The sequence below is a fragment of the Triticum aestivum genome, chromosome 6D (genome assembly GCF_018294505.1).
Source record: "Triticum aestivum cultivar Chinese Spring chromosome 6D, IWGSC CS RefSeq v2.1, whole genome shotgun sequence".
Classification (NCBI taxonomy): Eukaryota; Viridiplantae; Streptophyta; class Magnoliopsida; order Poales; family Poaceae; genus Triticum; species Triticum aestivum.
This window is the reverse complement of record NC_057811.1, coordinates 103,441,503-103,466,021: the sequence shown is the minus strand read 5'-3', so window position 1 is coordinate 103,466,021 and position 24,519 is coordinate 103,441,503. Positions and strand designations below refer to the sequence as shown.

At 43.1% G+C, this 24,519-nt stretch overlaps 2 protein-coding genes, 1 long non-coding RNA gene and 1 pseudogene across 3 annotated transcripts; 3 read left to right on the top strand and 1 right to left on the bottom strand.

Moving 5' to 3' along the window:
- Positions 1 to 833: 833 nt before the first annotated feature.
- Positions 834 to 6,426, bottom strand: LOC123143859 (uncharacterized). The gene is made up of 2 exons (XR_006471109.1): positions 6,048 to 6,426; positions 834 to 1,542 (listed from the first exon to the last, which is right to left on the bottom strand). It is a non-coding gene; the product is annotated as an uncharacterized lncRNA (long non-coding RNA).
- On the top strand, positions 1,794 to 5,550 carry LOC123143856 (tyrosine-sulfated glycopeptide receptor 1-like). The gene has a single exon (XM_044562862.1). The coding sequence runs from the start codon at positions 2,057 to 2,059 to the stop codon at positions 5,231 to 5,233; it is 3,177 nt and encodes a 1,058-aa protein (XP_044418797.1). The 5' UTR covers positions 1,794 to 2,056; the 3' UTR covers positions 5,234 to 5,550.
- Positions 6,427 to 10,749: 4,323 nt separating the features above from the next.
- On the top strand, positions 10,750 to 15,367 carry LOC123143857 (tyrosine-sulfated glycopeptide receptor 1-like). Its single transcript, XM_044562863.1, has one exon. The coding sequence runs from the start codon at positions 11,370 to 11,372 to the stop codon at positions 14,517 to 14,519; it is 3,150 nt and encodes a 1,049-aa protein (XP_044418798.1). The 5' UTR covers positions 10,750 to 11,369; the 3' UTR covers positions 14,520 to 15,367.
- Positions 15,368 to 16,516: 1,149 nt separating this feature from the next.
- Positions 16,517 to 19,341, top strand: LOC123143858 (receptor-like protein 2; annotated as a pseudogene).
- Positions 19,342 to 24,519: the final 5,178 nt, after the last annotated feature.

Here is a 24,519-nt window from a genome sequence, read left to right as displayed (position 1 = left end):
TCAGTCGGTACTGTACCTGTAATACAGATCCTGCACCAGGCAAATAAAATATGCAATGCCAAGGCTGTTTCTGAAAGCCTTAATTATGTCGAGTGCGTGGCACTCATAAGTACCTAGATGAATAGTAAAATCCAAAAAAAAGCAAGCATAGTAAAAAAAAAACTTAATTTGGGCAACAAGCATGTTTGGGTGTTCTATGTACACGCAAGTTTGCGCGAAGAAATGCCATTCCTGGTGTTCTAGGAAAAAAATGATGCTCCAAAATGCTTTAAAAATGACCTTTTTAGCACAGATTTTTTTAGATGGGCATTTTACAGCACTGATCATGAGATTATGCACATACGTAGAACACTCAAACATTTTGTTAAAAAAAGTCAGTTTTTTTTCTATATTTCTGGAATTTTTACTGTTCACAATGGTTCACGAGAAGTTGGGAGCCAAAATTCCATGCCCCCCTGGCACTTGCTATTTTTTTCTCGGTTGGTAGAGAAAACTCGTTAACCGCACATATAATGATCAATGATAGAGTGCATCATCTAGAACATAATAATAATGATACATTGCACCTAGCATCATCAATCATCATCAAGAACTAAAACTAAACCGGTACCAGAAAGAAAAATGCTTATCTATTGCTACAAAATTTGTTTGTTCTCTCTCTATATTGCATCTGCCATTTAAGGCTTGTGTTATCATAATCCATAACTTTATGCAAAATTTAATAATTATCTCAATGTATACAACAGTTGAATCAATATTATGTCCACATAGCAGTTGGCATCTGGTAATGTTAATAACTCAATAGATAATCTCGATGAGGGTGAACGGACCGCTACCAACTCAGATAATTTTTAAGATAATAAAGCAGTAGAGATTAATACATGGTTCTGTCTCAAAAGACCATGACCACACGAGCATCATCAGAGCCAAGTGATCAACTAGCCTGCCAGCCAGCCCTCACACGTTACCCAGATTACTTTAAAGTTTGAACCCCTTCCAAATTCAGTTGATAGCCACAAAGCGTCACAGTCCATGGTTCACAATATAATAGTGCGCCAGTGGAGCAGGAGAATCAAAAGGCAAAGGTAAGCATCAGATGAAGCTCGCGTGATGAGGGTTAGTAAATCAAGAGGATGGAAGAGAGGACAGATCACCCAGCAACAGTAAGTCAACCATCCACCTTGTCCATCAAGCAACAATATTGCACTTCTTCTTGCCTGGGTTTGTCCACATACGGACTGAGACACCGATGCTTGCTCTCCATCGCAAGCACCTTTCAGAATATTCTGCAAGTCGTTACCCAACTGTTTTTATTTTCCTTTCAAAAACACATCTTCTGAAGGGGAGCCTTGGCGCAGTGGTAAAGCTGTTGCCTTGTGAGTTGTGACCATGAGGTCACGGGTTGTTCCGAAACAGTCTCTTACAGAAATGTAGGAAAAGGCTGTGTACAATAGGCCCAAAGTTGTCGGGCCCTTCCCCGAACGCTGCGCAAGCGGGAGCTCCGTCCACCAGACTGCCCTTTAAACACATCTTCTCCTTCTCCTGTTCAAAAAAAGGCAAAGGATACGTCAAGAGGTATTTTTTCTGGTCAAGTGCTAGTGGGAAGAAGTTGGATTTGTTTAGTGAAGCCGGTAAGAGTAGTGATGTCAGGTCTAGTAAATTAAGGCATGTTGATTGATACAATTAAGTAAGGATCCTAAAGTCATGGACGACTACACAGTCTACAAAGCAGATTTTATTTGTACGGTCGACTATTCAGGACAATTGGGCAATTGACTTTGTCAGTAGATTACAGCAGGCAGCCAATGGTGGAACAGGGAAACGCCAGTGTGAACCAGGAAGCTGCTGGTGAGCTGGTGGCAGTTGTGTAAAATCCAATTTTTATGACCTTGATTTCCTTCATGGTGACTACGACTACAAGTGGACAAAACAAAATGAGAGCAAAATCTGCTTCTCTCCTTCCCCATCACACGCTTTCATGACTAGACCACCATTGATGCATCCAGTCAGGGCACAGCTCAAGCTCTTGCTTACATGCTAGTTTCACCAGAAAACCATGCAGACACTCCATTTCTCCAACAAGAAATGCAGCAAAATATTAGGCATACCTTCCTTTGGCCTTGCTCTTGTGCTGCTGGTCTGCTTGGCCACTCCTACCAGTTGCTGCACCGAGCAGGAGAAGGGCGCCCTTCTCCAGTTCCTCGCCGAGCTCTCACAAGATGCTGGCCTCTCTGCGTCGTGGCGGAATGGCACGGGTTGCTGCAAGTGGGAAGGGATCACCTGCAGTCAAGATAAGACGGTCATCAATGTCTTGCTGCCTTCGAAGGGCCTCGAGGGGCACATCTCACAATCCCTTGGAAACCTAACCGGGCTGCAGTACCTTGATCTCTCTGACAACTCGCTGTCCGGTGGTCTGCCGCTGGGATTGGTGTCGTCCAGCAGCATCAAAACACTTGATGTTAGCTTTAACCAGCTCAACGGGACACTCCAAGAGCTGCTGTCATCTTCAACCCCTGGCAGGCCTCTGCAGGTACTAAACATCTCAAGCAACTTATTTGCAGGGCAGTTTCCATCCACCACATGGAAAGCAATGGAGAATCTGATCGCACTCAATGCCAGCAATAACAGCTTTACTGGGCAGATACCAACTCAATTATGTAGCACCTTGCCATCCCTCGAGGTGCTTGATCTGTGTTTCAACAAATTCAGAGGCAGCGTACCCCCAGGACTTGGTGATTGCTCCAAGCTAAGAGAGCTCAGGGCCGGGTATAACAACCTCAGTGGAAGACTCCCAGATGAACTATTCAATGCAACCTCGTTGGAATACCTGTCTTTTGCAAACAATGGTTTATATGGAGTTCTTGATAACAATCGCATAGTCAACCTCAGAAATCTCGTAACCCTTGATCTTGGAGGGAACCAATTCAGTGGAAAGATTCCAGATTATATAGGTCAATTCAAGAGACTGGAGGAGTTCCATTTGAACAACAACAACATGTCAGGGGAGCTGCCATATGCTCTGAGCAACTGCACAAATCTCGTAACAATTGACCTCAAGAGCAACAAACTCAGTGGAGAACTTAGCAATGTCAATTTCTCCAAGCTGCCCAATCTAAGAACTTTAGATCTTTGGTCCAACAACTTCACCGGTACAGTTCCAGAAAGTATGTACTCATGCAGTAACCTGACTGCGCTGCGGCTAGCTAACAACAAATTGTATGGGCATCTCTCATCGAGAATAGGCAATCTGAAGCACCTGTCCTTCTTGTCACTTGGTAAAAACAATTTCACAAACATCGCAAATGCGCTTCAGATCCTTAAGAGCAGCAAGAACCTTACCACCCTGCTTATTTCGTTCAATTTCAAGGGAGAGTTCATGCCAGAGGATGACAGAATTGGTGGTTTTGAGAATCTTCAGGTGTTGGACATGGATGGTTGCCAATTATCTGGAAAAATACCTCTATGGATATCAAGATTGACACAACTGAAGATGTTAATTTTAAGAAGCAATCAACTCACTGGACCAATACCGGACTGGATCAACTCCTTAAGCCGTCTCTTCTATATAGATGTGTCAAACAACACTCTTACAGGAGAAATCCCCTTAACATTCACGGAGATGCCAATGCTAAAATCAACTGACAACACTACTCATTTGGACCCAAGGGTCTTTGAGCTGCCTGTTTATACTGGCCCATCACTTCAATACCGTGTGGTTACATCTTTCCCAACAATGTTGAATCTAAGCAACAACAAATTCACAGGTGTGATCCCCCCACAGATTGGTCAGTTGAACTTGCTTGCTGTACTTGATTTCAGCTTCAACAAGTTATCTGGACAGATCCCCCAATCGATTTGCAACCTCACGAACTTGCAGGTGCTAGAGTTGTCCAGCAACAATCTCACAGGTGCTATCCCAGCTGCACTGAACACCCTGAACTTCCTTTCAGAATTCAACATTTCAAACAATGACCTAGAAGGACCTATTCCATCTGGAGGCCAGTTTAATACATTTCAGAATTCTAGTTTCAATGGGAATCCAAAGCTGTGTGGCTCTATGCTCACTCACAAATGCGGTAAAGATTCAATATCTCAATCCTCCAGAAAAAAACGAGACAAGAAAGCTGTTTTTGCAATTGCATTTGGCGTGTTCTTCGGAGGCATTGCTATTCTTTTGTTGCTGGCGCGTCTCCTTGTCTCAATTAGGCAGAAGGGTTTTACAGGAAAAAATAGAAGGGAAAGTAATGGAGATGTTGAAGAACCTTCATTCTACTCCAGTTCAGAGCAAACATTAGTTGTGGTGCGGATAGCACAAGGCAAGGGAGTAGAAAACAAGCTCAAATTCGCTGACATTTTGAAAGCTACGAACAACTTTGATAAGGCGAACATCATTGGATGTGGAGGTCATGGATTAGTCTACAAGGCAGAGCTATCTGATGGCTCCAAGCTGGCAATCAAAAAGCTCAATGGTGAAATGTGTCTAATGGAAAGGGAGTTCAGTGCAGAGGTTGATGCACTCTCCAGGGCACAACATGAAAATCTTGTACCACTGTGGGGTTACTGCGTCCAGGGAAACTCAAGGTTTCTCGTATATTCCTACTTGGAGAATGGAAGCCTGGATGATTGGCTCCATAACAGGGATGATGGTGCTAGCTCATTGCTTGACTGGCCTACTCGGCTCAAGATTGCACAAGGAGCAAGCCTGGGCCTTTCTTATATCCATGATGCCTGCAACCCTCAAATTGTCCATCGTGACATCAAATCTGGTAATATCCTACTGGACAAAGAATTTAAAGCTTATGTTGCAGACTTTGGGCTAGCCAGATTGATCCTTCCCAACAACACTCATGTCACAACGGAGCTAGTAGGTACTATGGGTTACATCCCACCCGAGTATGGGCAAGCATGGGTTGCTACGCTGAGAGGTGATATATACAGTTTCGGAGTAGTCCTGCTTGAGCTGCTCACAGGAAGGCGACCTGTTTCAGTATTTTGTACACCCAAAGAACTTGTCCCATGGGTTCTACAGATGAGGTCTGATGGAAAGCAGATTGAGGTCCTGGATCCAACACTTCGAGGAACAGGGTATGAAGAGCAAATGCTGAAGGTGCTTGAAGCCGCTTGCAAGTGTGTTGACCATAATCAGTTCAGGAGGCCTACTATCATGGAAGTAGTCTCCTGCCTGTCCAGTATAAACGCTGATCCAGAGATGCAAAGATCAGCCAACATATAGTGAACTACAAATGATAGATAATCCTGTATTTGTCGTGAACAATGTAGTTGCAACTTTTTTAGTTCCAGTAGAACTACTGCTTCTGATAATCGTTCAGTTTGTTTTGAACATAGCCTGACAGACTGCCATTCTGATCTTTGTAAGTCTTCAAGGAAAGAGTTTTGTAAAATTCATCTTACTTTTGATGTTTGTTGAAGTACTAATATGCTTAAGTCACAAGCATAGGAAAAGGTATAAACATGTAAAATGATTGTCCTGTTTTCTCAGGGAGGCATTGAAAATGGTTTCCATTCAGATGTTTGCTTCGTATAAGCAGATTTTAGGAACCGTTGGGGCTGGAGCCTGGAGGTGAGTTACCAAAGTATACTTTACAACAAGTGTTTGTTGGTTCAAGTGCCGAATGAAGTGTAATGAGAGAATCTAATGCAACTACCGGCACGCACAGCAGTATTATATACTCCTATATACTTAAGTTTGACGAGCATGGGGCAAAGTAAAAAAATGCAAAATGGTTGTGTTGTTTTCCTAGTGAAAGATTGAGAATGTTTCCCATTCAAGTGCAGAGACTATGTGCTGCCACTCTTTGCTTCGTATCAGCCAGAGACGAGTTACCGAATTACTGTACGTCAAATTTTTGGTTGGTCGTGGTCCATTGCCCAAGCACAGAATGGAAATATGGAATGGAATGAGAATTGGAGAACGTAACACGACTGCCATCTTTTGTACTTTGAAATGCACGTCACACAGAACACATAACAGGCATGCACTCACAAGCAGAACACGAGAGGGATCGCGACCAGAAGCGCATACGTACCATGTCCAAGGATTGCCCGCGGCCAAGAAACCACCCGCCTCGCCGCCCTGCACGCGGCACATACGCCCACGCTTCAGAGCGCGCCTGCTCCACGAGTCCACCCGCAGTCCAAGAACCGGCATCTGGGTCGGCATTTCGCCAAACGCCCTGAGCGCGCCGGCGCTGAGCACACGAGAGGCCGGCACATTGCGTCGGAGGGGCGAGCATGGGACGGGGCGAGCGTGTAAGCGAGGATGCGGCGCGAGTGTTGCGGCATGCGAGGAGGAGGCTGGAGGCACCTCCGGTGAGCGCGGTGGAGTGGCGACTCGCCGGCAGCCTGGAGCGATGGCGTGGCGGTAGAGGCAGCAAAGAGAGGGGCGCGACTATACGAAATTGCTTATGTCTCGGTTTTTTTTGTTTTTGAGGGGTGCTTATGTCCTCGCGTCAAGCAGCTCCCGAAATGAGCCGGCCCAGCGGGAAGAATGGTAGGGCATTACGCGTTTTGTTTTCACATTTTTTGCATTTTTGCTTTATTTTTTCTACTTTTGCTTATATTCCGAAATATTCTAAATATATCTACTATAAAATCACTTTACATACAGAATTGAAAATGTTAATTCTGCATATGTATAGAAAAATGATGCTAATATATACAAAAAATGTACAATGTGTATGAAAAAAAAGTAGAGATCAAAATATATATATGACAAAAATGTTAATCATCTATCTAAAAACTGTTAAACGTGAATAAACAAATGTTCATGGCGTATAGAAAAGATGTAAAATGTTTACAAAAAAAGTAGAGATCAAAAAACATATGAAAAAATGTTAATCATCTACGGAAAAATGTTAAGCATATATAAAAAAATGTTTAAAATGTATATGAAAAATTGTGATAGCTTACAAAAACATTCTTTGTGACATAATAAAAATGTTCACGTGTTTAAAAAAATCTATGTGACACTATAAAAAATGTTAATCATGCATATCAATCTTTTTTAAATGTATACCAAGTAAATGTTTCAGATATACATGAAAAATGTACAATGAATATGAAGAAAGTAGACATCAAACGTGTATTTGAAAAAAATGTTACTCATTGTATTTAAAAAATTCTAATCATGTATTAATAAATGGTAAACGCATATAAAAGATGTTCTTGATGTATGCGAAAAATGTAGACATAAAAAATATTTGTTTTTAATACAATAATTGTGTGTTTAAAAATATTTACATGTATATAAACATTTCATGTGTACATGAAAAATGTACGTAGAAAATCGAGGAACAAAGATACAAACAACACATAGAAAAAGCACTCAAAATGGTTCTAAAACTGAAAAAAAAAACAATGAAAGCCATAAAAAAACACAAAAAGAAAGAAGACAGAACCGAATGAAAACCGATGGAAAAGATAGAGAATGAAGAAAATCCAAAAAACGATGAGAAACATTAGAGAAAACAAAACTAGTGAAAACGGACAAAAACAAAGAAAACCAGTGAACAAAGAAACATAAGTTATAACAAAGAAAAAATGGACGTAAAAACAAAATGAACCGACGAAAAGAACAAAAGAAAGCGAAAAAAAAACAGGGAAAACTGGAGTATCGAGAACATACAGCAAGCGAATCCCTACACTAGTGGCCGGCCCGCTCGCACTGTACCTGACGCGGGAGCTCCTTTCATCTCGCTATAAGTGAGATATAGCTCTCACGGGAAATAAAAAGACCAGGTATATGCAGGGAATCCTACTCAGCGCACCCTAAGCTGACCTGGCGCGTGCCCCCCCCCCCCCCCACCCCACCCCCCGCGCATGCGGGTGTTGCTACGGGCCGGCCCATTTTACGGGGTTTTCCTTTTGTTTTTTCCTTCTTTTTCTTTTTCTTTCCCTTTTTATTTTTTTATTTCCCTTTTTTGTTGTTCACTTTTTTATGAATTTTCTTTTCAAATTCGCGATGTTTTTTTATTCATTGAATTCAAAAAATGTTCATCAATGTAGGGAAATCTTCATAAATTTATAAAATGTTCGTTGAATTCAAAATTTATTCATCGGACTTAAAAATTGTTCATCAAATTTGAAATTTGTTCATCGATTTCAAAAATTGTTCATCCATTTTTTCAAATGTTCTTGAAAACAAATTTTGTTCTTCAACTCCTAAAAATGTACATTGAATTCAAAATTTGTTCATCAAATACAAAAAATATTTCATTATTAATAAAAAAATGGTCATGCAAAATTCTTCATGAAAATAAAATAATGATAATTAAAATCCAAAAAATGTTCATTCTTTTGTAGTCGCAAACATTTTTTGAAATCAAGAACTGTTTTTGAATTTGGTGAACATTTTTTGAATCTGTGAATGGTTTCTAAAATCTCAAAACAAAACAAGGGGCACCTCGTGCCACACGCGGGCCGGCCCATAATGGCGCGCAGGGGAGTGGGGGTGTGCGCTCGGGGGTCACGGAATAGGAGCTCCCGGTATACTCCTTCGGGAGCCCACCAACGATCACTTGGGGTGGGCATGTGTCGCGTCTGGACGCTCCCTCTAGATTTTGTTTTTTTTTCGCATACGTTTTCGGCTTTTTGGATGGTTTTTTGGCTTTCCGGTTTTTCACTGGTCTTTCTTAGCTTTTCGATGAAATTTTTTGCACAAAAAAACACGTTTTTTTCGTTTCCGTGAGAGGCGCGGTTTTGCTTCCACAAGAGGCACGGTCGTGCCTCTCGAAAAAAGACGTGTTTTCTTTTTTTTCCTTCCGTGAGAGGCACGTTTTTGCTTCTGCGTGAGGCACGGCGTGCCTCTCGAAATGAAAAAAAATGTGTTTTATCTTTTTTCCTTCTTCCGTGAGAGGCACGGATTTGCATCCGCGAAAGACACGATTTTGCTTCCGCGAGAGGCACGGCCATGCCTCTCGAAACGGAAAAGAAACATGTTTTTTTCTTTTTTTTCTTCCGTGAGAGGTACGGTCTTGCTTCCGCAAGAGGCACGACCAACCCTCTCGGAAACGAAAAAAAGTGTGTTTATTTTTCGAGAGAGGCACGAATTTGCTTCCGCGAGATGCACGGCCGTACCTTTCTGAAACGGCTTTCGGAAAGGGAAAAAACGTGCTCCCTGTTCAGTTTTTTTTGTCTATTTTTTTCTTAAAAAAGAGTTTGTCAAAACCTATCAATATGGGATCTAATTTTGAAGATCTCAATGCGAGAAATCAACGGTGAAAACGGTTCAAGATTTGAACGCACGGTTTAAGAGATGAAATATTTTGAATAAACGGATCTAAGAAAAAAGGAAAAACTCATAGGTTGCGACAATGCAGTGCGCCACTTGTACAACCTGCGGAGGTGGGAGTGATCTTTGAAAAGAGTACTTTTTAATTAATGGTTTCGGGTATATGTTTGGTTTGTACTGATTACTATTAGGAATCGCTGGTCCATTAGAGCAAGTATAATAGATCCACCTCAGTAGGCTATAAGATACTCCACGTCTGCAAAATCCTAGCTGGAGGGAAGAGAATGCAAGAGAGAGAATGGAGCGGCGCTCCATGTATCGCCGGGCTACAGCACAATCTACAATGAAGTTGAGCCAGCATGCAGCCCGTGACAAGACTAAAGGCCGGCGCTTATTCCTGCCATCCAATCACCATGCGTTTTCTTTGCCCATCTCTGCATGCAAGCATTGATTACTATAGCTCATGTACAGCCAGCTTATTATATGAGTATTTTTGTAGGAAGGCTATAGTAGATGTGGCACTAGCATAGAGCCGGCAGCAGGCTCTGCTATTAGCTAATTTTTTTTAAATAATACATTTTTTTAATTAATTTTCATAAATATTACGCTGGGTAAATTTTTTCAAACATGCTCTTATGTGTTGTCCTCCGCTGCCTTCTTCCTTTGCTCGTCCTTGTCCGGTCGGTTCGGTCTGTTTTTTCCTTTCCTTTTCGTTTTTCCTTTGGTTTTCTTTGTTTCTTCACAGTTTTTTCTTTTTTTTATGCTTTGGTTTCTTTGTTTTTCAACGGGTTTTTTATTTTTCTTATTTTCTTATTTATAATTTAGTATTTTGGGTTAGGTTTTTTCTTGCTTTTTTGCTTCTCTGTTTGTATCTTTGTCGGTTTTCATTGGGTTTTCTAACACATGTCTAACTTTTTTTCATACATGTTGTACATTGTACAAACATGTTTTGAATAGTCGGGTACTCGGGTGTCGCCATCATTTCTGTATTGCAAGTGACCATGTGAAACGTGAGGTGGTACCATGCAGAAAAAGCAAGATACTCTATCCGATCCAAAATAAGTGTCGTGGTTTAGTTCAAGTAGTTTAGTTCAATTCAATCAATTTAATTTAAACTATACAACTTGAAGATTTGAAATAAACAACTTGAACTAAAAACATGACACTTATTATGGAGGGAGTAGTTTTCAGCTAACAAGATGAGAGAGCAGGCTGTAGCTACATCAACGTGTTGAAACACAAACGTGTGGCCGGCCTCTTGTGTTGTGTTCTTGCCTTCTCTGCTCCCACAGCAAGTTCTTCAGAGTTCAGTCGGCACTGTACCTGATAATAGCATGCGCGCCACCGCAGAAAAAAACAGAGGGATCAGCGATTCCATAAACACTAACAGGACATCAAGAACGACGCAGCGCCAACGCTGAAGTTCGCGAGAGCCTTAATTAAGTAGAGCGGCTGGCACTTGCTATTATTTTTTCTCAAACAGAAGAGGGGGATCACTAATCACACCTATAATGATCAATGATACAGTGCAGCATCTAAGAAGCAATAACAACGGTACAGTGCAGCTAGCATCAGCACATCAGCATCCAAGCAATGTGATTCTTAACACCAATCATTCAGCTATAATTAATACTCCTACGGGTACGGTGATGAATCAGCCCGCCATTGACAGAGCTCACACGCTACTCAGTTTACTTTGAATTCAGACGATAAACACGAAGCGTTACAGTCCATGGTCCACAATAGCAACCCGGTGGTGCCAGGAGAACGGAAAAACAACAGCAGACGTATCCATCAGGCGAAGCTCGCTTGCATGACAAGAGGGTAAGTAAAGTAAACGCCTAAAATCAAGAGGATGGAAGAGATAACAGATCACTCCAGCAGGTCAACCATCCACCCCGTCCAAAAAGCAACAACATCGCACTTCTTCTTGCCCTCCACTGGGCCTTGTCCACACACTGACTTTGACAAAGATGATTGCTCTCGAGCACGAGCGCCTTTTCGGAAACGGTCTTTCTTCCCCTCGTGCTCTTTCATGATTAGACCGCCATTCATGCTTTGTCCAGTCAGGGCACAACATCAGCCCTGGTTCCCATGCTAGTTCCAGCACCAATAAACCATGCAGACACTCCATTTCTCCAACTGGGGACACAGCAAGATATTGCACATACCTTCCCTTGCTCTTGTGCTGTTGGTCTGCTTGGTCTCTCCTACGAGTTCCTGCACGGAGCAGGAGAAGGCCTCCCTTCTCCAGTTCCTCTCCGGGCTTTCACAAGACGGTGGCCTCGCTGCGTCCTGGCAGCATGGCATGGATTGCTGCCAGTGGGAAGGGATCACCTGCGGGCAAGATAGGACGATCACCGATGTCTTGCTGGCTTCAAAGGGCCTTGAGGGGCACATCTCAGAGTCCCTTGGGAACCTAACTGGGCTGCAGCACCTTAACCTCTCCCACAATTCACTCTCCGGTGGTCTGCCACTGGAACTGGTATTGTCCAGCAGCATCCTTGTCCTTGACATCAGCTATAATCAGTTCAACGGAACACTGCCAGAGCTGCCAGCTTCGACCACTGCCGGACCACTCAAGGTACTCAACATCTCAAGCAACTTCTTTACAGGACAGTTCCCATCCACCGCATGGAAGGGAATGGAGGATCTGGTCGCGCTCAATGCCAGCAACAACAGATTTACTGGGCAGATATCAACTCATTTCTGTAGCACCTCCCCATCCATCTCCGTGCTTGATTTGTCTTTCAACCGCTTCAGTGGCAGCCTCCCCCAAGGCCTTGGTGATTGTTCAAAGATGATAGAGCTCAGGGCCGGGTACAACGACCTCAGTGGAACTATCCCAGATGAACTCTTCATTGCTACTTCGTTGGAATACCTGTCTCTTTCTAACAATCATTTGCATGGGGTTCTTGAAGATGCACACATATTTAACCTCAGAAATCTGTCTACCCTTGATCTTGGAGAGAACAATTTCAGTGGCAAGATTCCAGATTCCATAGGCCAGCTCAAGAAATTGCAGGAGCTCCATTTGAACAACAACAATATGTCAGGGGAGCTGCCATCGGCAGTGAGCAATTGCATAAATCTGATAATAATTGACCTCAAGAGCAACAATTTCAGTGGAGAACTTGCCAATGTGAATTTCTCCAACCTGCTCAACCTAAAAACTTTAGACCTTCTGTACAACAACTTCACCGGGAAAGTTCCAGAAAGCATATACTCTTGCAGCAACCTGACTGCACTGCGGTTATCTGGCAACAAATTACATGGGCAGCTTTCACCACGAATAGGTGATCTGAAGTACCTCACCTTCCTGTCACTTGGTAAAAATTCTTTTGAAAACATAAAAAATGCACTTCACATCCTTCAGAGCTGCAAGAACCTTACCACCTTGCTTATAGGGCAGAATTTCATAGGAGAGCACATGCCAGCGGATGAGAAAATTGAAGGTTTTGAGAAACTTCAGGTTTTGGACATCGGAGGATGCCCATTGTTTGGAAAAATACCTCTTTGGATATCAAATCTAGCAAATTTAGAGGTATTAGTCTTATCCGACAATCAACTCACTGGATCAATACCAGCCTGGATCAAAGCCCTAAAGCACCTCTTCTATCTAGACATAAGAAACAACACCCTCACAGGGGAAATTCCAACAATATTGATGGATATGCCAACACTAATGTCAGAGAAGACAGAAGCTCATTTGGACCCCAGGCTCTTCGAGTTGCCTATTTATAAGAGCCCATCACTCCAATACCGCATACCCATTGCTTTCCCTAAAGTGCTGGATCTAAGCAACAATAAATTCACTGGTGAGATACCTCTGGAGATTGGTCAGTTGAAAGCTCTCCTTTCACTCAATTTTAGCTTCAACTACTTGACAGGACAGATTCCACAATCAATATGCAATTTAACAAACCTGCTGGTGCTAGACCTTTCCAACAACAATCTTACAGGTGCAATACCAGGTGCATTGAATAGCCTGAACTTCCTTTCAGCATTCAACATTTCTAACAATGACCTGGAAGGGCCTATTCCATCTGGAGGGCAGTTTAATACATTTCCGAATTCTAGTTTTGATGCGAATCCAAAGTTGTGTGGCTCTATGCTCACTCACAAATGCGCATCAGCTTCAACACCTCTAGTCTCCCAAAATCACAGAAATAAGAAGGTTATTTTTGCAATCACATTTAGTGTGTTCTTTGGAGGCATTGCAATTCTTTTGTTGCTCGGGCGTCTCCTCGTCTCAATCAGGGCCAAGGGTTTAAATGCAGAAACTAGAAGGGATAATGATGGAGATGCTGAAGCAACTTCAGTCTACTGCAGCTCAGAACAAACATTAGTAGTGATAAGGATGCCACAATTCAAGGGAGGAAAAAAAATGCTCAAATTCAATGACATTTTGAAAGCTACGAACAACTTTCACAAGGACAACATCATTGGATGTGGAGGGTTCGGATTAGTCTACAAGGCAGAGCTACCTGATGGTTCCAAGCTAGCAATTAAAAAGCTCAATGGTGAAATGTGTCTGATGGAAAGGGAGTTCAGTGCAGAGGTCGATGCTCTATCCATGGCACAACATGAAAATCTTGTACCGCTGTGGGGTTACTGCATCCAGGGAAACTCAAGGCTCCTCGTATATTCCTACATGGAGAATGGCAGCCTGGATGATTGGCTTCATAACAGATATGACGATGCTAGCTCATATTTTGACTGGCCAACTCGGCTCAAGATCGCGCAAGGAGCAAGCCTGGGCCTTTCTTATATCCATGATGTCTGCAAGCCTCAGATTGTCCACCGTGACATCAAATCCAGTAACATCCTACTGGACAAAGAATTTAAAGCTTATGTTGCTGATTTTGGGCTAGCCAGATTGATTGTTCCCAACAGAACTCATGTTACAACTGAGTTGGTCGGCACTATGGGTTACATTCCCCCTGAGTATGGGCAAGCATGGGTTGCTACGTTGAGAGGTGATATATACAGTTTTGGAGTAGTCCTGCTTGAGCTGCTCACTGGAATGCGACCTGTTTCAGTCCTATCTACATCAAAAGAACTTGTCCCATGGGTTCTACAGATGAGGTCTGAGGGCAAGCAGATCGACGTCTTGGATCCAACACTTAGAGGAACAGGGTATGAAGATCAAATTCTGAAGGTGCTTGAAACCGCTTGCAAGTGTGTCGATCATAATCAATTCAGGAGGCCAGCTATGATGCAAGTAGTCTCCTGCCTGGCCAGTATAGACGATGACCTACAGATATAAAGAACAGCCAAGACAGAAGGAACAACACATGATAGATAATGTATTTTCGTGCAAAATGTACATGTAACTTTCTTAGTTTCATGCACAGAAGTACTACTTCTGATAATCTTAAGAGTGTGTTTTGTACTTTGTACGAGCCTCACAGGTCGCCATTTTCAGCTTTACATGTTTCTTTAAGGAAAGATTTTCATAAAATCCATCTTTGTTTATTTTTATTTTTGCGAGGACATTTAGATGTCCCTCTTTATATTATGCTACTCCCTCCGTCCGAAAATAAGTGAAGTGGATTTTAGTTCAAATTTGAACTAAAACCACGTCACTTATTTTGGGACGGAGGGAGTATATGTTTTATGGTTCACAAGCATGAGACAAAGTTTAAACATGTGAAATGACTATCTTGTTTTATCACTGGAAGATTGAAAGTGGTTTCAGTTCAAGTTCTTTCAGATGTTTGCTTTGGATCAGCGATTTAAAAACCACCAGAGTTGGAGGTGAATTGCCGAACTACTAGATACAGCAAGTGTTTGGTTGGTCCAAGCGTCAAACAAATGGAACGAGAATATGAGAATGCAATAGGACTACTATCATCGGAATGTATATAATTCAGCACGCACATCAGAAAGCAGACACTAGCAGAACAAGAGAGGAATGGCTAAAAATCACCTGCCTTGCATTGCAGCTTCAGAAGCACCTACTTACCATGCTGGAGGATTCACTCGGCAAAGAAACCACCTGCCTTGCATCGCAGCTCGCTCCTCAGGCGTATAGAAATAGGCCTGGAAACACGTCCTAGGCCTGACCTACAAGCCCGATCTAGCTTCTAGATGGCAACCCTCGCGGCGGTTCAAAGAAACCGCCGCATCCGGGTCGGCATTCTGCCGAACGACCTGAGCGTGCTGCTGCCGAGGCGGCCTGCGCTGGGCACGAAAGGCGGGCATTGAGTCGGAGGGGTATATGCCAGCGTGCGCGTGGAACGGAGCGAGCGTGGTGGAAGCAAGGATGCGGCGCGAGTATGGCGGCATGCGAGCAGGAGGAGCGAGTGAATAGTGATGGCGATAGATCGGTGAAAGCGAAGCCCGTGGAGAGGTTTGTCCGCCTCGGGGCTTTGCTACGTCCGAGTGTTTTCAGGCGGCGGGGAACGTTTGTGGGCATATGAACCCGTTTTTTTTTAAGATATCTATATTTCGAAAATGGTCGAAAAATCATGAAATTTGTTGGCAACAAACTTGATTTATTTTCCTACTCCTAAAAACAATTGGGGGCTAAATGACTTTCGTGGTATTGTTCAGGACAAAGTCAAAATCAGCACTGTATTAGTTGTACTACTCACTCTATATTTTATCATCGATGATTTGTTTTTATGCGTTGATTTTTTAGGCAGTTTTGTGTTGTCATTTTTTTTACAAGTAGAACAATAAGTCTAAGTTTGTGGATTCATAAAATGTTCCAATTTTGAAAACAAATGTTCAGAAAATAAAAAAATGTTCCTGATTTTTTTTAAATGTTAGTGTATTAAAAATTGTTAATGAAACTGAACAAAATTTCATCAATACAAAAAATGTTCATGAATTGAAAAATATTCTAAAAATTCAAAAACTGTTTGTGACTTACAAAATAGTTTATTGATTCATAAAATGTTTGCTGATTCAAAAAATGATCGTTAAATCAAAAAAATTGATCATGAATTTCAAAAATTATTCCACCAATTTTCAAAAAAAATGTTCGTCGATTCTAGAAATGTTCGCCTATTCAAGAAAAATGTTTTAAAAAATGTTCACAGTATATATTTTGCAAATAGTATAAAATGTTGATGAATTCAAAAAATGTTCATGCTTTTAGAAAATGTTGGAAATCTGTAAAAAAATGTTCATGATTTTCAAAAATTGTTCACGATTTCACGAAAATGAGAGTGATGGCGTATCTCAGTGATGCAGCAAAATGTGGTCATGGCCATTGGAGATTATGAAAAAAAAATCTCCTGTTGCAACGGACGGACCGTTTCGCTAGTGTGTGAGAGCCTCAACCGAAACGTGATGGCATGGGCGAGAGCCAGGAAGCTGCTGCCCGAGGCCAGTGTGAAGAGCACCAGTGTGGATGTGTGCCCGCACAGCCCCTGATCCTTGACCCAAACCTCCTTTCTTCTGTGGTCAATGAAGAGTCCACCCTTCTTCTCATTCCTCCTCACCCTCTTTCCTGACCAGGTCCAGTCAGAATCGTTGATCAGGACAGCAACCATGCAGAAGCAGCAGCAGCTCCGTTCCTCAAGCAAGAAGTGCAGCAATGGACCTTTCCTTGGATGTGCTGCTCTTGTGGTGGTGCTATTGCTGCTCTCCATGGCCTCTCCAGCCAGTTCTTGAACAGAGGGGGAGAAGGACTCCCTCCTGCAGTTCCTGGCTGGGCTGTCACAGGACGGCGGCCTCATGGCGTCGTGGAGGCGGAACAGCACCGGCTGCTGCGTGTGGGAAGGGATCACCTGTGGTGCGGATGGGTCAGTCACAGACGTCTCGCTAGCTTCGAAGGGCCTTGAGGGGCGCTTATCTCCATCGCTGGGCAACCTCACTGACCTGCTGCGCGTCAACCTGTCCCACAACTCTCTGTCTGGTGGCCTGCCGCTGGAGCTGGTGTCGTCCGACAGCATCGTCGTCCTTGATGTCAGCTTCAACCGCCTCAGAGGAGACATGCAAGAGCTTCCATCTTCAACAGCCCGGCCTCTGCAGGTATTGAACATCTCAAGCAACTTGTTCACAGGAGGGTTTCCATCCACGTGGAAAGTGATGAACAATCTGGTCGCGCTCAACGCCAGCAACAACAGCTTCACTGGGCAAATACCGAGTTATTTGTGCAGCAGCTCGTCATTGTTAGCTGTGGTTGACCTCTGTTACAACCAATTTACAGGCAGCATCCCTCCAGGACTTGGTAACTGCTCCATGCTCAGAGTGCTCAAGGCTGGACACAACCACCTCAGGGGGGCTCTCCCCAATGAACTCTTTGATGCTTCCTTACTGGAGTACCTCTCGCTTCCGAACAATCATTTAAATGGAAAGCTCGATGGCGCACAGATAATCAAGCTCAGAAATCTGGCTAACCTAAATCTTGGAGGGAACTATTTCAGCGGCAAGATTCCCGACTCCATTGGCCAGCTCAAGAAATTAGAGGAGTTGCATTTGGACCACAACAAGATGTCAGGGGAGCTGCCGTCGGCTCTGAGCAACTGCACAAATCTCATAACAGTTGATCTCAAGAGCAACCACTTCAACGGAGAACTTACCAAGGTCAACTTCTCAAGCCTGCTCAGTCTAAGGAATTTAGATCTTCTGTACAACAACTTCACCGGCACAATTCCAGAAAGCATATACTCTTGCAGCAAGCTGGCTGCATTGCGGATATCTGGCAACAACTTGCATGGGCAGCTTTCACCAAGAATAGCCAGTTTGAAATCCCTTACGTTCCTATCACTTGGTTTCAACAATTTTACAAATATCACAAACACACTCCGGATACTCAAGAACTGTAGGAACCTCACTTCCCTACTTATCGGGGGGACCAACTTCTGTTAGACTAAGCTAGTTGGCTGCATGGCTGCATAGTATAGGTCCTTTGCTTTTTCTGTTAAATAATGTGTGTGCATGGTGATGTGACCGGCACATGCACGTAGTTGTGGGAGCTCAGTGCACGTACGCACGATTCTCTCATGTTCTCTCGTTTTTTCCCCATACCCTGGCTCCTCTCCTGGTGGGACTTGATCGCTGTGAGATGCGGTCGTGGGATGGCGCGGCCATCACGGATCATGGCGATCCCGCCGGGAGTGAGCAAGCTGGGGTGGCTTCTGTTGTAACAGAATAACTAGAAGAGAAATAGACGCAGAAAAAGCTGTGAAGTCGCACAGCGCAAAAACTCCTCTCTCTTTTCGTTCGTGAGCTTGTCTTCCTCTCTCCCTCTCGCTCGATCCGGCAACGACAACTTCAAGGGTGAGTCCATGCCAGAAGATGAAATTGTTGATGGTTTTCAGAATCTTCAGGTTCTTTCAATAGCTAGTTCCTCATTGTCTGGAAACATACCCCTTTGGCTATCAAAGCTGACAAAGCTGGAGATGTTATTTTTGCAAGATAACCAACTCAGTGGGCCAATACCAGGCTGGATCAAAAACCTAAACTTACTGTTCCATCTAGACATATCAAATAATTACATTACAGGCGAAATTCCAAAAGCCTTAATGGAGATGCCAATGCTCAAGTCAGATAGGATTGCACCCCGTTTGGACCCAAGAGCATTTGAACTGCCTGTTTATGGCACTCCATCACGTCAGTATCGCACACACATTGCTTTCCGCAAAGTGCTGGAGCTAGGTAACAATAACTTAACTGGTGAGATCCCTCCGGAGATCGGCCAGTTGATATCCCTTCATTCACTCAATTTGAGCTCCAACGACCTATCAGGAAAGATCCCAATATCAATATGTAATCTCACAAACCTGTCAGCACTAGACTTGTCCAACAACAATCTCACCGGTGCAGTTCCATCTGCACTGAGTAGCCTGCACTTTCTATCCAGGTTCAACATTTCTTATAATGACCTAGAAGGTCCTGTTCCATCTGGAGGCCAGTTCGACACATTTGAGATTTCTGGCTTCGATGGGAACAACAAGCTCTGCGGCGCCATGCTCATTCACAAATGTGGTTCAGCTGAACCACCTCCAGCCACAATTATGTCAATCAAACAAACTGATTACAAGACCGGCTTCGCAATTGCCTTCAGCGTGTTCTTTGGTGTAGGGGTGCTGTATGATCAGATAGTCTTATCAAAGTATTTTGGCTGGTACTAATCCAGTTTCTGTATCGATTTATCCCAATGTTGAGACGATTAGGTTGCTATTCAGGTTTAGCAACATGTCCAGCGAACAAGCTTGCCGTCATAATTGTATACCACAGTAATCTAGGGCAAGGAGTCATTCCATTTCGTGGAGGTGTATAAGTATGTAACAATGCAAGACTGCTTGTACTGAAGCATTCTATATGTATCTGAAACTCATCTTGCTGGTTTTCTAATTCTTTTCTTTCAGGAAAACAAATTATGTAGTGTAACTTTATTTTTCACAAATTACTTTGCTTCCGGAGCAATAACGGCATGCGGTTGAGTCATGCTAAATCCTTGGGTATAGCGTGTGTTAGCGACTAAACAAGATGAACTGATAAAATGTATGCAGTATGCTATAAGCACTACTGTCACAAAATAGCATCTCCAACACTTCAAGGAACAGGATACAAAGAGCAAATGCTGAAGGTGGTTCAAATCGCTTGCAGGTGTGCCGATCATAATCAATTCAGGAGGCTAGCTATGATGGAAGTAGTCTCCTGCCTGACCAGTATAGGCGATGATCGACAAATGCAAAGAACAGCCAAGATATAGAAGGAATAGCACATGATAGATAATGTATTTTCGTGCACAATGTACATGTACTTTCTTAATTTCATACAACTACTAGTACTTCTGATAATCTTAGAGTTTATTTTGTACTTTGTACAGAGCCTAACAGGTTGCCATTTTCAGTGTTTCGTGTTTCTTTAAGGAAAGATTTTTTATAAAATCGATCTTCCTTTATTAGTATTATTTTTTCGAGGACCTTTACATGTCCCTCTACTCCTCCCGTCCATCCATAAGTGTACTTCTAGCTTTCGTTCCAAGTCAAAGATTTAGAATTTTGACCAAATTAATAGGAAGAAGTAGCAGCAATTATGGCATTAAAGTAGTATCACTCATTCCGTTTTGAAATGTACGTTCATACTATACCAATTTGATGTCATATATGTTACTATTCTTTTCTATGAAGTTGGTCAAAACGTTAAAACTTTGACTTAGGACAAAAGGTAGAAGTACACGGAGGGAGTATATATTATACTATATGGTTTATGTTTCACAAGCATGAGACAAAGTATAAACATGTGAAATGACTATCTTGTTTTGTCACTGAAAGATTGAAAGTGGTTTCAATTCAAGTTCTTTCAGCTGTTTGTTTTGGATCAGCGATTTTAAAAACCAGCAGAGTTGGAGGTGAACTGCCGAACTACTAGACACAGCAAGTGTTTGGTTGGTCCAAGCGTCAAACAAATGGAACGAGAATTTGAGGATGCAATACGACTACTATCTTCGGAGTGTTTATAATTCAGTGCGCACTGCAGAAAGTACATAGCTACTAGCAGAACAAGAAAGGCATGGCTAAAAAACCACCTGCTATGCATAGCACCTACTTACCATGCAGCAGGAATCACTCGGCGAAGAAACCACCTGCCTTGCATCCGCAGCTAGCTCCTCCGTGATATAGAAATAGGCCTGGAAACGCGTCCTAGGCCTGATCTACGAGCCCGATCCAGCTTCTCGATGGCAACCCTCACGGCGGTTCAAAGAAACCGCCGCATCCGGGTCGGCATTCTGCCGAACGGCCTGAGCGCGCTGCTGCCGAGGCGGCTTCGCTGGGCACGAAAGGCCGGCATTGAGTCGGAGGGGTAGATGCCAGCGCGCACGTGGAACGGAGCGAGCGTGGTGGAAGCAAGGATGCGGCGCGAGTACGGCGGCATGCCAGCAGGAGGAGCGGGTGATGGGCTGATGGCGATGGAGCGGCGAACCAAAGGCGGCATCCAGATATACTCCCTCCCTCTCGGCGCATAGGGCACGTGCCTAGTCATAGGTAGTCGATTCTTTAAAAAAAAATAGGGGTGGGGGAGGGGAAAGGTAGGTCGTTGATTTGACTAACATAAATTGTGTTACCATAAAAAAAACATAAATTGTGTTTCTTGGAAAAACTTAAACCTAAAATCTAAAAAGTGCATACGCACTATTTGGGCAAACTGAGCGGCCGGCTCCTGGCCACTCGTTTCCGTGCGTACGTAGTCCAGGTGTCACCTGGTCTGAATTATATGGACTGTTTTTGGACTGTTGTGGGTCAGAGAATATAATTAGAAGAAAAAGTAGCCCATGATGTCCATTCTCTCTCTCCGCATGAGACTGATTTAACTATCTTTCACAAAAATTAAAAAAGTCATACCTTTCAAACCGCGCGGCGGAATTCAGATCCGTTTTCACCCTTAGAATCCGCACGTCGAGATCTTTGAAACTAGATCCCGCATGGATATGTTTCGATGAAATTTTTTTATACCAACTTTTATGTTATATTGTGCAATTTTAGTACTACATGGTGCAATTTTTTTCACAACAAAATTCTGGAGCTGCATAATCCAACTTCCTATGTGACTGTTCATCAGGGATAGTACCTGATTCGCGTATGTATTGGCTTTGCCTTCTCCTCCACTTTTGGTCTTGGTTGTGAGGTTCCGATTTGATGTTTAGTTGGTAGGAAGACTAGTTGCACACACATATGCTCAGTTGGCTTGTAATGTAGTCTAATTGCAAACACATTGATGTTTAGTTGGCTTGTAATATAGTCTAGTTGCACACACATTGATGTTTAGTTGGCAGGAAGACTAGTTGCACACAATATGCTCAGTTGATTCGTAATGTAGTCTAGTTGCACACACATTGATGTTTAGTTGGCAGGACACTAGTTGCACACACACATGCGCAATTGACGTGTTTAGTCTAGTTGCACATACATTGATATTTAGTTGGCAGGACTAGTTACACATATATGCTCAGTTGGGATGACAATGTAGTCTAGTTGCACACATATTGGTGTTTAGCTGGCAGGATTATTGGCACACACATATGCTTAGTTGGCGCAGCAATGTAGTATAGTTGAACACACATTGATGTTTAGTTGGCAAGACTATTGACACACACATATGCTTAATTGGTGCGGCAATGTAATCTAGTTGCACACACATTGATGTTTAATTGGCAGGAAAATTAATTCATCGAAACATGCCCATGCGGGATCTACTTTTGAAGAGCACGTCGTGATGGTTTCAACGGTGAAAACGGATCTGAATTTTGACACGCGGTTTAGAAGATATGTCTTTTAGAATTTTGAAAATCAAAAATTAAAGGAACGAACATAAAGAACATTAATGCAGCGGCATCCATACATTCATCACGTGAGAAGAGACCATATAGAGAATGATTAATTAGTAGAATCCTTTTTAATCACAGGAATGATTAAATAACAACACCCACACTATTTAAAAAAAGGTAGGCCGCCCAGGAGCGCTAGCGGGCATCCAGCCGCCCGCTAGACGCGTCCAAACTTAAATTATGTTATATATGTCATAAAATATATCACTAGATCCGTATGTGAATGTACTCCCTCCGTCTCATGTTAGTAAAACAATTTTTCAAAGATTAGACTCAACTTCGGCCAAGGAGTTGGAAAAGAGGGTTCCTACAGGCAGTCGGCTCTGATACCAAGTTATGACGCCCCCGATTCGACCGTACACTAATCATACACGCAAATATGTACGATCAAGATCAAGGGCTCACGGGAACATATGACAACGCAACTCTAGACACAAATAAAATAATACAAGATTCATATTACAAGCCAGGGGCCTCGAGGGCTCGAATACAAGCTCGATACACAAGAGTCAGCGGAAGCAACGAGCACAGACATAAGTTAAACAAGGTTGCCTTAAGAAGGCAAGCACAAACATCAACGATCGAAGAGGCAAGGCCTCCTGCCTGGGACCTCCTAACTACTCCTGGTCGTCGGTGGTCTCCATGTAGCAGCAAGCAAAGAGGTGGCATCTGGCTCCTGGGATCCACCATCTGGTTGTAACAACCGGAAAGAAGAAAGAAGGGGGGAAATGGGTAGCAAAGCAACCGTGAGTACTCATCCAAAGTACTCGCAAGCATCAATCTATACTAAGTATGCATTGGTATCAAATGGAAGGGTTGTATCTGTGGACTGAACTGCAGAATGTCAGAATAAAGGGGAAGGCCTAGCCTATCGAAGACTAGCATCTTCAAGCAGCTCCAAGCATCTTGCAGCATGTAGAAGAGTAAAGAATAGCAGTTTATAATTGATAACCCACAAGTATAGGAGATCAATTGTAGCCTCTTTTGATAAGTAAGAGTGTCGAATCCAACGAGGAGCTAAAGGTAGAACAAATATTCCCTCAAGTTCTATCAACCACCAATACAACTCTACGCACGCTTAACATTCGCTTTACCTAGAACAAGTATGAAACTAGAAGTACTTTGTAGGTGTTGTTGGATAGGTTTGCAAGAATATAAAGAGCACGTAAATAAAAACTAGGAGTTGTTTAGATGAAGACACAACTAAGTTAGTTTTAGTAGAGAACTTGTTGTCACGAGAAAGTTATTTGTCCCTAGGCAATCGATAACTAGACTAGTAATCATTATTGCAATCTTATTTGAGGGAGAGGCATAAGCTAACATACTTTCTCTTCTTGGATCATATGCACTTATGATTGGAACTCTAGCAAGCATCCGCAACTACTAAAGATCATTAAGGTAAAACCCAACCATAGCATTAAAGTATCAAGTCCTCTTTATTCCCATATGCAAACAACCTACTTACTCGGGTCTGTGCTTCTGTCACTCACGCCACCCACCATAAGCAAATCATGAACATATTGCAAACCCTACAGCGGGGATCCCTCACGCTTGCGCGACACGGTGAGCACCATAGGACAACACCAATAATAAAACATGCAACTCAAACCAATCACGATCATCAATTAACCCACAGGACAAAACAGATCTACTCAAACATCATAGGATAGCCATACATCATTGGGAAATAATATATAGCGTTGAGCACCATGTTTAAGTAGAGATTACAGCGGGTAAAAGAGGGGTTACACCACTGCATAGAGGGGGGAGAGTTGGTGATGACGGCGGTGAAGTTATTGGTGTAGATTGCGGTGACGATGATGGCCCCGGCGGCACTCCGGTGCCACCGGAAGTGAGGGGGAGAGAGAGCCCCCCTCCTTCTTCTTCTTCCTTGACCTTCTCCCTGGATGGGAGAAGGGTTTCCCCTCTGGTCCATGGTCTCCATGTCGTGGGAGGGGCGAGAGCCCCTCCGAGATTA

Excerpts from the sequence above, each read along its gene's own strand:
- LOC123143856 (XM_044562862.1), top strand. The coding sequence starts at position 2,057 with ATGCAGACACTCCATTTCTCCAACAAGAAATGCAGCAAAATATTAGGC.
- LOC123143857 (XM_044562863.1), top strand. The coding sequence starts at position 11,370 with ATGCAGACACTCCATTTCTCCAACTGGGGACACAGCAAGATATTGCAC.